Raw genomic sequence first — 12139 nt, 5'->3', positions numbered from 1 at the left:
TAAAAGGCATTTGATAATGTTAGGAATTTTGCTATTCTTTTGGGGGGATGTGTACATTTTTGGCTAATCATCTCCTTTTGGCAAAATTGCCCTCTGTAATTCCTAGCACCTAGCTGGGTGGAGGGTGGGCTGGGCATGGTGGGTCACCCCTGCAATCCCAGCACTTTGGGAAGCCAAGGTGGGCAGATCACCTGAGGTCAGTAGTCCAAGACCACCCTGACCAACACGGTGAAACTGCATCTCTACTAAAAATATAAACATTAGCCGGGCATGGTGGTGCACGCCTGTAATCCCAGCTACTCAGAAGGCTGAGGCACAAGACTTGCTTAAATCTGGGAGGCAGAGGTTGCAGTAAGCCCAGATCACGCCACTGCACTCCAGCCTGGGTGATGGAGTAAGACTCTGTCTCAAAAAAGAAAAAGAAAAAGAAAAGAAAAGAAAAGAAAAAAGAAAATGAGAGGGTGCAGAAAGACAACAAAGAAGAACTGTTTTGTTGTTGTTTGCAGAGCCTGAAAAATGTGTTGCTTTCCTTCATTACATCTGTGTTGGTGATATTCTTTATTACAGCAAGAGACAGATCTACTTCTCTTACTTCTAAAATCTGTATATTTAACATATGCCAGTTCTTGGCTGGTCACCAGTTGGTCCTATTTTTAAACTACTTTGTTGATTTTAGCATTTTTGGCTTACTGTTCCTATATTTTCTCTGAGGAAGTAAAGAGTACTTTCTGAGAAAGTATGGTCTCAGTCATGGGAAAAATGACCTCAAAGCTCTCGTACAATTTTTTCTAATGTCTACCTTATCTGCCTGGACTGAATGACTTCTTCAATTAGCCTCCCAGTTCCCTCCTGGAGCTGCTCATAACTTTCCTCACTTTATCATCTCGTTTTTTTCTTTTTCTTTTTTTTTTTTTTTTTTTCTCTCCCGAGACGGAGCTTCGCTCTTGTTGCCTAGGCTGGAGTGCAATGGCATGATCTCGGCTCACCGCAACCTCTGCCTCCCAAGTTCAAGCGATTCTCCTGACTCAGCTTCCCAAGTAGCTGGAATTATAGGCATGCGCCACCACGCCTGGATAATTTTGTATTTTTAGTAGAGACAGGGTTTTTCCATGTTGGTCAGGCTGGTCTCAAACTCCTGACCTCAGGTAATGCACCCACCTCAGCCTCCCAAAGTGCTGAGATTACAGGCATGAGCCACCGCGCCCAGCCTACTTCATCATCTTTATTGAAGAACTCACAGTCTTGATCATGGCTCCGCTCCCCATGCCTTACAAAGCTTTCTGTGATGTTCTATTTCAGGGCAGAATTACACACTTCAGACCTTCAGTTAGGTTGGCTTCCCTGTCTCCAACCTGCTGGATACCATGACCCAGTGGTATTAATCAAACTAACACTCCCTCTAGGCATTTGGATTTCAGGCTAGACTTGAGGCTTCTTACTCACCTGCTGGCTCAGAGTACCCTGAATATTCTGGGCAACTATTACTTTTTTTTTTTTTTTTGAGATGGAGTTTTGCTCTTGTGGCCCAGGCTGGAGTACAATGGAGCGATCTAGGCTCACGGCAACCTCTGCTTCCCGGGTCCAAGCAATTCTCCTGCACCAGCCTCCCGAGTAGGTGGGATTACAGGCATGTGCCACCACGCCTGACTAATTTTGTATTTTTAGCAGAGGTGGGGGTTTCTCCATGTTGGTCAGGCTGGTATCAAACTCCATACCTCAGGTGATCTGCCCACCTCAGCCTCCCAAAGTGCTGGGATTATAGGTGTGAGCCACCGTGCCTGGCCAGGGCACCTTTTAACACTCCAGAAAGGGCTTCAATTCCATAAGCAAAACATGTCTACCTCAGTGGCTATTTTCAGAATGTGACTCTATAGCAAAGTTCTTCCTGCTCCCATCCATTTCAAGGGAGGGGAATCTGCTGGCACAGAATATAATCATCGTTGAAATCAAACATGGTAGCCCTCTTTCACAGCCTCTTAATCTCCGAATTTAAAAATATTCACTGTCAGAAGAACTGGAAATCATTACATTAAGTGAAATAAGCCAGGCACAGAAAGATAAATATTGCATGTTCTCACTCAGATGTGAGCTAAAAAAATTGATCCCGTGTTGGTAGAGAGTAGAATGGTGGTCACCAGAAGCTGGAAAGGATGTGGGGGTTGACATAGAGACAGATTGGTTCAATGGGTATGAACATACAGTTAGAAGAAGTAAGTTCTAAGTTCAGTAGCAGAGTAGGGTGACTAGAGTTAACAACAACATATGGTATATTTCAAAATAGCCAGGAGAGAGGACTTGAAATCTTCCCAACACACAAGAATGATAAACACTCGAGGTGAAGGACACCCCAAATACCCTGACTTGGTCATTATATACTGTGCATGTAACAAAAAACCACATATACTCCATAAACATGTATAAATAGGTATCTACAAAATTTTTTTTTAAAAATATTCAACAGTAGCTGATGCTCTAATTTATTCGCAGCAGCCAGCAGGGTGGTCTTAATTATGAAAAAGGTGAGCTGCAGAAAATGTCAGACCTGGCCACTGGCTTGGTGCCAGAGTGTCAAGGGGTTGGGGAGCAAAGCTGAAGGATTCCAATTATAGAGACATCACTGAGCTCTGCAACTTTTCTCCAATTAAAACTGCTTTCTGTTCAATTCCCAAACAGTTTCCACTGGCCTGTGTACTTGAATTTGAGCCAGAGCTGTTTCTTAGTCCCTGCTATTCTTATTTTATACTGTACCTCAGCAGAAATGTCTCTTTCAATAGAGCAAGTTCCTTTTATTTCCACAACGAAGCAAGAGGCTGAGGAGCCAGGAGACCTCACAAAGAGAGGGGTTCATTTATTAGTCACCTTGTTCAACTGGAATGTCAAGATACAAAAAAGCGAGGCCAGTTTAGCTTTTTTCGTTTCATTCTTTTCTGGCTTGCTCATGCCAAGGGCAGGCTGAGACAAAGCATACTGAAGAATGTTAAACCAGCTGTTTGTAAATGTTTTTCAAAAGCATCACTCCTGACTATTTATATTACATTTGTATTCATGGGAAGAAAATCTCTGCCAAAACCAAAAAAAAAAAAAAAAAAAAAAAAAAAAAAAAAAAAAAAAAAAAAAAAAAAACACCTCTTAGAAAACCATCTGAATACGGCCTCAAAAACTGCAGATGGGCACTTCTGCCTTTCCCCCCTGCTGAGATCACAAAGAGGGCTATCAGGAGCATGTATGAAGGGTTAAACCTTATTTAAAATCAGCCTAATTTCCCCAGTGATAGGGTCCCCAAATTGTTGATGTTCAAGTGAATAGATACAATCCACCGTAACAGTACCAGAAAGCCACCTGAACAAGAACCTTGCTAAAACCTGATGTCCTGTGGAAGTGTGGTTTTCTAAAGGGATAATTTTTATATCAAAATGTATCCATTTCTTCAAAATAATCACAAAAATAACACTTTCCAAATACATGTGGAAAGTTGGTTTTATCTTTGCGTTCTAGTGACTACAACCCAAAGTATGAGGCCATCATTCATCATCAGAGATGAACTGTTGGGTCAGACAGAGCCAGGATGCCAGCAGCAAGAATTTTCCACCCGTCATACTGGCCAAGATAAAAAAAATAAATCAAATCCACGTTGTTGAAAGTCTGCGAAACAGATGCTCCAAGGAACTGCCGGTGGGAATGAACGCTAGCTGACTTGGAAGAACTTTACCTCTCAAAATGTACAAAGCACATACCTTTTGCTACATAAGGTCACTCTGCTATAGGAATTTTTCTGACAGACATACTCACATGTATGCAAATACAAGGACCCTACTAGAAATGCAATGAAATAGAGCAAAAAACTATAACAACTAAATGGCCTACAGTATGGAACTAGGAACTATGTTATAGTATGTTATAATACATTCCCATCATAAAATACAATAGAGCTATTAAAAAGAAGATGAAACAGGAAGATTTTCAAAGCACTAAGTGAAAAAAGTACAGAACAATAAATATAGTTCAATCCCATTTGTGTATAAAAAGGCTATATTTTTCTGCTGGAATTTGCATAAAACATTTCTAGACATATACCACAAGAAATGTTGTGGCTGCTTCTAGGAAGTGAGACTGGCAGGTATTTTATAAACTTCTATCCTTATATTTTCTATACTACTGGGCGCGGTGGCTCATTCCTGTAATCCCAGCACTTTGGGAGGCTGAGGCGGGTGGATCACGAGGTCAAGAGATCGAGACCATTCTGGCCAACATGGTGAAACCCGGTCTCAACTAAAAATGCAAAAAAGTTAGCTGAGCGTGGTGATGTGCGCCTGTAATCCCAGCTACTCAGGAGGCTGAGGCAGAAGAATCGCTTGAACCTGGGAGGTGGAGGTTGTAGTGAGCCGAGATCGTGCCACTACACTCCAACCTGGAGACAGAGCGAGACTCTATCTCAAAAAAAAAAAAAAAAAAGTCCATTCTTTAGCAATCTGTGTATAAGCAACTGCTTCACTTTTCAGTGATATTTATCTTTTGAGATAGGATCTCACTCTGTCATCCAGGCTAGAGTGCAGTGGTGTGATCACGGCTCATTGCAGCCTCGACTTCTTTCACTTAAGCAATCCTCCTACCTTACCCTCACAAGTAGCTAGAACTACAGATGTGAGCCAGTACCCCCAGCTAGTTTTTAAAAAATTGTAGAGATGGGGGGGGGGGTGCGGTTGCCATGTTGCCCAAGCTGGTCTTGAACTCCTGGCCTCAAGCAGTCTTCCTGCCTCAGCCTCCCAAAGTGCTGGGATTACAGGTGTGAGCTACTGTACCCAGCCTCAGTGACATAAGCCTACATAAAATGTCTGGGGCCCAGTTTCCTGATTAAAATAGAATGACTTTCAAAATGATTTGGTGGTGGCTGATTTTTCTGTTGAGATGATTTCCTTAGAAAGAAAGCTTCCTGATTGTTAGGGTCCAAATTACAGGGCATTTGCCTTCTTTCCTAATTTCTTTCAAAGGATGCATATCTATATCATGCCAAGAGCAAAGATCAAGGTGCCTTAAATGCCTACTGGGATGAAACCTTGGGACCTACCAAGGGCAGACATTGAAGGGACACATACTGAAAAGGACAGGCTAGCACATCAGTCTGTTCAGAACACTGGTGGATGGTGTACAATGATGGATTATTAGATAATGAGCTACAGACAACAAAGCATTTAAAGGCATGTGAGAGGGTGATAAATAGACCCATGTATAATTGAGGACATTTTTCCCCTTTCCATAATAACATGCTGCATCTGCTTGGCATTTCACAGCTCCAAGCTCTTTCACATAAATTACTGCAGCAGGCAGTTCCGTGCTCATTAACAGCCCTTTATTCCTCATTCCGATCTTGTTCCAGTGACAGCCTTCTGGTCCCATCTGGTCAATCACAATGCTCCCGTTCCCTTTCATCAATGATTGGGCTAGGGCAGGCCCTGTAACCCAGTTTTAGTCAATGAGACTTAAAGGGAAGTCGGCTGGTATAGGAGGTTCTGGGAAAGGTTTTATAATCAGATTAAGGCTGGGTACAGTAATTCACATCTATAATCCCAGCACTCTGGGAGGCCAAGGTGGGCAGATAGCTTGAGCTCAGGAGTTTGAGACTAGCCTGGGCAACACAGTGAGACCCCCCATGCCGCCACTTCCCACCCCATCCCCAATATCTGCAAAAAAAAATTTTTTTAATGAGATGAAGTGGTGGTGTGCACCTGTGGTCTCAGCTACGTAGGAGACTGAAGTGGGAGGATCACCTAACCCTGGGACATTGAGACTGCAGTGAGCCACGCCACTGCACTCCAGCCTGGGTGTAAAGTGGGTGTGGTAGTGCACACCGGTGAGCCCAACTGCTCCGGAGGCTGAGGTGGATCATTTGAGCCCGGGAGGAGGAGGGTGCAGTGAACCAAGATCATACCTCTCTACTCCAGCCTGGGTGACAGAGTGACAGCTTCCTCTCAAAAAAAAAAAAAAAAAAAAAAAGTATAGCAGGAGGGAAAACCCCTCCACCCCTTACCAGCTAGATAGCTTCCTTCCTTTCTGCATTTTAATAACCCTGTGTCGTTGTTTGAAGATGTGATGCTTGGAGCGGTGGCTGCCATCTTGTGACAGTGGGAAGAGAAGCTGGTGAATGAAAGCCAAGAAGATGTAACAGACAGAAAGGGCCTGGGTCCTTGGTGACTTGGTTCAGGGTGCTACAGCCCCCACGCAGACCAGAAAAAAGCTCACTGACTCACTCGCTGCCAGATCCTGGCCATCGTGTGTGCCCTATCCAGAGGTTACTCAGGTTAATTCACATGTGGCCACTCTCCTCAGTTGAGCTGAGGGCACCCTCAGATGCCCTGTGGGGAGGATGGCTATAAAGTCATCAGCTTTCCTATGTAGGCACTATTGGCAGCTCAGGGATATTTTATTTGTTCAGTGATTGGGACATATTAGTAATAAAGCTGAGTATGTTTTCACTCCATTCTAACCTGGCTGGAGTACCAGGGTGCTGCCAGGGAATGCCAAGGGGGGCCAGGTGAGGTATAAAAGAGAATATTATGGCCAGGCATGGTGGCTCATGCTTGTAATCCCAGCACTTTGGGAGGCCAAGGCGGGCGGATCTCGAGGTCAGGAGTTCAAGATCAGCCTGTCCAATACGGTGAAACTCCGCTTCCACTAACAAAAGTACAAAAATTAGCTGGGCATGGTAGCACACACCTGTAGTCCCAGCTACTCAGGAGGCTGAGGCAAGAGAATCATTTGAACCTGGGAGGTGGAGGTTGCAGTGAGATCATGCCACTGCACTCCAGCCTGGGTGACAGAGTGAGACTCCACCTCAAAAAAAAAAAAAAAAAAAAAAAAAAAGAGAGAGAGAGAGAGCAGATTATGAGCTCTGGAGTCTAATACCAAACACTGTTCTACCCTCACCAGCCAGGTATGACTTTGGGCAAATTACTTCTCTGAGTCTCAGATTCCTCATCTGGAAAACTGGTATAAATAACGATATACATACAATGCCTAACTCAGTGCATGACACATAGCCCTTCGGTAAGGATCCATCCCCATCTCTTCTCCTCCCTTCTCTAGAGTAGAGTGTGACAAAGTTTTGGAAAAGCCACCAGTGGATCAGCAGTAACGTTATCTTCCTAGGAACCAATAATACAAGCATTGGAATCAATCCACTGGTTGGTGGTAAGTGCCCAATGCGGGAGGGAGGATCAGTCACTAAAGTCTGGAAGAGCCTAAAGCTTCCGCTCAGGTGTACCTGCAGCCCTACAAGGGAAGCCCCATCAGCCTTCCAAACAGCAGCACAGTGTCTTCCTTCACAGTCACTGTCACCTACACAGACTCTAACTTCCTAGAATCCCATCAAAAAGTGGGCGAATGATATAAACAGACACTTCTCAAAAGAAGACATTTATGCAGCCAACAAACATAGGAAAAAAGCTCATAATCACTGGTCATTAGAGAAATGCAAATCAAAAATGAGATACACTCTCATGCCAGTTAGAATAGCGTTCATTAAAAAATCAGGAACCAATAGATGTTGGAGAGGATGTGGAGAAATAGGAACACTTTTACACTGTTGGTGGGAGTGTAAATTAATTCAACCATTGTGGAAGACAGTGTGGCGATTCCTCAAGGACCTAGAAATAGAAATTCCATTTGATCCAGCAATCCCATTACTGCATATATAGCCAAAGGATTATAAATCACTCTACCATATAAAGACACATGCACATGTATGTTTACTGCAGCACTGTTCACAATAGCAAAGACCTGGAACCAACCCAAATGCCCATCAATGAAAGACTGGATAAAGAAAATGTGGCACCATGGAATTCTATGCAGCCATAAAAAAGGATGAGTTCATGTCCTTTGCAGGGACGTGGATGAAGCTGGAAACCATCATTCTCAGCAAGCTAACACCAGAACAGAAAACCAAACACTGCATGTTCTCACTCATAAGAGGGTATTGAACAAGAACACATGGACACAGGGAGGGGAACATCACACACCAGGGCCTGTCAGGGGGTGTGGGGCTAGTGTAGGAATAGCATTAGGAGAAATACCTAATGTAGATGATGTGTTGATGGGGCGCAGCAAACCACCATGGCATGTGTATAGCTATGTAACAAACCTGCATGTTCTGCACATGTACCTCAGAACTTAAAGTATAATTTAAAAATTTAAAAATTTAAACATAATTTAAAAAAATTTAAAAGACTGTCTTCTACCCTCCTATTTTCTTTATTGCCTCACCCCAGCTAGTACTCAATAGATGTTAGTAAAAGTTTAAAAAAAAAAAAAAAAAAGAAAGAAAAAGTAAAAGTTTCTGGGAGATTCTCATGCCTTAAAGCCATAAAATGCACAGGATTCGCCCAGGGGAGGAGTTCCCTCAGGCCTGTGAAGAAGGGTCAGGGACAATTATGCTTACATCTGTAAATACAGGATCAGCATATGAAAGGATGTTTTTGTTAAGATGGACAAGTCACCCTGTGCCTTACTTTCCATCACTCTGGAAATCAGGAAAGAACATAAACTTCCTAGCAATTACAGAAACTGACCAAGAAAACCATTTGATTACTGGGAGAAAAATTAGCCAGCTTCTGAAATCACTCTGAAACCCTGGCTCTGTAACAGCAACAAAATCCCTCTTCATTAATATCTTCAACGTTTGTCCTCAGAGCTTCATCTCAGGGGAATGCTGAATTACACTATAAAATAGTGAATGGAAACAACTCACTTCCGCCCACCCAGCACTGCTTTTCCTCCTCCTCTGGACTGACTGCACAGTGCAGAAGGCGGCACCCTTCCAACTCACACAAAGTTTGGGGAAACACACCCCCAGGTCACTAATTAAGACTCCTATGGTCAGCATTGTGCAGAACAAACTCTTCTCCCAGGCCATACCCTGACCCACACAGAACACATTTTGAGACTATTTAAGCCCCACTTTAGCATCTTCAGATAAATACTTTACTGAGAAAAAGCAAAAAAAGAGGGGGCAGTGTCTTGTCACAAAGCTCCTCCTGCAGTCATAAACTGCTACTGCCAATTGAAGCCTCCATCTGTCAAATGGATGGGGTGGAGTGGGGGACGCCCAGTCCTGAGATCTTGTCAACACTAGAGGAAGCTGACCAGGCAGCTTTTGTGACCTGATGTGAATGGGATATGGTCAAATATCCTGCAAACGCCAGCTACAGGGAGAAGGGGGAAGGGAGAGGAGGAGAGGAAGCGGGAGGCGGGAGGCGTAGGAAGAGAGGGCGAGGGGAAATGGAACACAGAAGGAGGAGGAGGGAGAGCGGAGACAGAGAGACAGGCGCACATGAGCCAGGGGAAAGCAAAGGCTATTCACTACACAAGCGCCTGAGACATACAATGTGCAACAAGTGTTGCATGAGCCGCCTGACTGTGCCTGCATGCTTGGAAACTCAGGAGAAAAGTCCTGGAGGCTGCGCATAAAACAGACAGAGAAAAAACATGAAACAGAAGGATTAGAGATAGGTAATCAATGCCTTTCCACCAAACTCTCTGCTTTTGGCTTTCTCTGTGCCTGCAAACACCATTGCAAAGTCTCCTCCCAGGACAAACTGGCATCAAGATAACTCCATCACCATCAAGCTCAAACGGTTCCCGAAATCCTATACTCCACATGTCAATTCCCAGACTCATGGCTCATGACTACTTCAAATCTTCTCTACTCTTCTCAGTCCTCTGATACCTCCTGCTTCATACAGGGGAATGAGAGTGCGGAGACCTGCCTTCCACCTCAGTCACACTGAAATGATCCTCTCTCGTCTCAGGATCTCCCTCTGAGGAGGCCCGTGACTAAGCTGGAGATTCCGATGAATCTACCAAATTCTACGAGCAGGACTTTCCCATCCTCTTGGACCTGATCTGATAGGATGGGATCCAGGATGGTACACTCCCCTCTGCACTTCCCTTCCCCAGGCCATTCCAGGCTCCCTGAAGACCGTCCTGGTCCCGGCCTTGCCCTGGGCCACCTTACCCGGATCCGTGCCGGGGACAGGGATGGGGGGCTACGTGGCGCCCTCGGCGTCCATCTCCAGCAGTGTCTCTCCGTCCCTGGGTGGCTCCGCGTCCCCCTCCTCTCCGCTGCGAGGGTAGGCGAGGAGACGCATGGCTGGAGCGCAGGCGGCCTCTACCTGGCGCACCTGCTCTCGGCTCAGGCGCTCGCGCCAGGCGTGCACTGCCTCTCGAGCGTCGCGCGCCGACAGGTGGAAGGGCCGGTCAGCGCCGTAGGCCGCGCCGCGAGTCATATTGAGCGCGAAGGCTTCGAGCGCGGCGAGCGCGCGCAGTCCGGCGAAGCGCAGCAGGCGCCGCAGCTGGGCGCTTGGCTGCCGCACCAGGTCCTCGTAGCGCAGCCTCAGGTAGCGGCGCCGCAGCCAGGCGGGCGCACCTCGCGCGAAAAGCAGGTCGCGCAGCCAGGCCTCGCAGATCACCTCGAGCGCACCGGTCAGGAAGAAATCGGCGCGCGGCGCGGAGGGCAGCGCGCGAGACTGGCCCCCGGGGCGAGCACCCACACCGTGCGCCAACAGCACACGGTGGAAGCGGTCGCCCCTCTGGCGGGTTCGCAGCACCTGGATGCTCTCGCGCAACAGTCCTTGCCTAGACTTGAGGCGCGAGTTGTGTACCGCTCTCGGGTCGCGGAAAAGCTGCACTACCTTCAGGTTGAGGCCTGGGTCACGCAGCAGGGGCACCAGCACTCCCAGATCGAGCAGGCGCACGTCCTTGATAACCACCACCGGGTACTTTCGGCACTCGGCCTCCAGGGCGCGTATCGCTACGGGTGGGCAGCTGCGCTCGCAGGCGGTGTCCTCGACGAGGCCCACCTCGGCTCGGGCACGGGGAGCGCCAGGACACAGCGGAGGCGAGCAGATGACTTTGTTGGTCCGCCAGCGGAAGAGGGCCGCCGTGGTGAGATTGGCCGTGTCCGGGGCGCGTGCAGCTGGGTCCCCCGGCGGCGCATACAGCCGCAGCACGGAGAAGTCGCAGCGGAAGAGCGAACGCAGCATGTCGCGCAGAGCGCCCTGCAGGCTCTCGGCGTCGCCCGGATACAGCGCCTGCCATAGATGCCACATGGGCTCGTACAAGTAGAAAACGTCCGGGTGCTGGTTAAAGAGTTCGCCCAGGAAGGACGAGCCGGTGCGCCAGGTGGCATGCACATAGATGTGCTGCTTCTCGCGAGACACCACCTCCCCGACAGCGCCGCTGAGGTTGCTTGGGGACCGAGGGGACTGGCCCGCACCCCCTCCGGCGGCCGGCCGCGCCTCCGCGCCCTGCTCGCGTTCGCCAGCCGCCGCCGCCTCCAGGCTCCACACTCCCAGGCTGCGCTGCAGGCCGGGGCAGTGCCTGGCGCCCTTGTCCCCGTCGCGGCCGCCGTCCAGTATGGAGGGGATGAGCAACAGCACCAGCGTGTACAGCACCAACAGCAGCGCGAACTTGCAGTACTCTCGGCGCCGCCGCCGCCGGCCCTTCATCGTTCACCGACCCCCCCCACCCCCCGCAGAGCGGGTCGGGCGCCAGTCCTCTCCCCTTCCTCAGAAATCCCGTCCCGGTCCGCTCCTCTGGCCTCTCCCGGCCACTCTGCGCCTGGAGGAGCAGAGCCGCGGAGCCGCGCATCCACAAGGGGAAACTTGGAAGGCGGTGGTGCTACTGACGCGCCCCAACCCTCTCGGCTCAGCCGCCGGAGAGCCGCCTATTGGTTGGTTTTGCAGCCGCCGCCCCGCCTTTCTGCCCGCCTGGGTTAGCCCAAGACTGGGCCAGAACTGGGCGGGGCTGCAGTGGGGCGGGGGACGCCGGCTCACTGAGCCAGACCCCACCTTTCCCCAAACTCTCCATAGTGAAGTCTTCATTAGTGACTTCAGGCAAGGCAGGGGCCTGTGTGTACATAATGTACCCAGTAAAGGGCCATGGAACCCACCCGGAGAAGGCCACCGCCTCTTCTGTTTTATATCTCCTGCCTAGCCATCGCTATCCTAAGCAGGTAACCACTTGTCACGATCTACATTCAGCGCCCCCATCAGCCCTGGAGTGGATGTTACTGAGTTCTGGACTAAAAGTTAAAAGATTGCACGTGGCAGAGTGGTCCAGTGGGGTTGGAGATACTGCTGCATTCCGG

The 12139-nt window shown here is 48.3% G+C and overlaps 1 protein-coding gene across 2 annotated transcripts in view; it reads right to left on the bottom strand.

Annotated features, from left to right (window-relative positions):
* Positions 1-11683, bottom strand: part of CHST7 (carbohydrate sulfotransferase 7) — a 29059-nt gene extending 17376 nt beyond the window's left edge. For both annotated transcript variants that reach the window (XR_012515716.1, XM_003939503.4), the window contains exon 1: positions 10007-11683. Coding sequence is in view for 1 of the 2 variants with exons in the window: in XM_003939503.4 (XP_003939552.2) it covers positions 10038-11498 (1461 nt within the window). In the remaining variant the exon portion in view is untranslated. The remainder of the gene's footprint in view (positions 1-10006) is intronic.
* Positions 11684-12139: the final 456 nt, after the last annotated feature.

The sequence above is a fragment of the Saimiri boliviensis genome, chromosome X (genome assembly GCF_048565385.1).
Source record: "Saimiri boliviensis isolate mSaiBol1 chromosome X, mSaiBol1.pri, whole genome shotgun sequence".
In the NCBI taxonomy this organism is placed as follows: Eukaryota; Metazoa; Chordata; class Mammalia; order Primates; family Cebidae; genus Saimiri; species Saimiri boliviensis.
The sequence above is the reverse complement of the archived record's forward strand: the minus strand, read 5'-3'. Positions and strand labels throughout refer to the sequence as shown.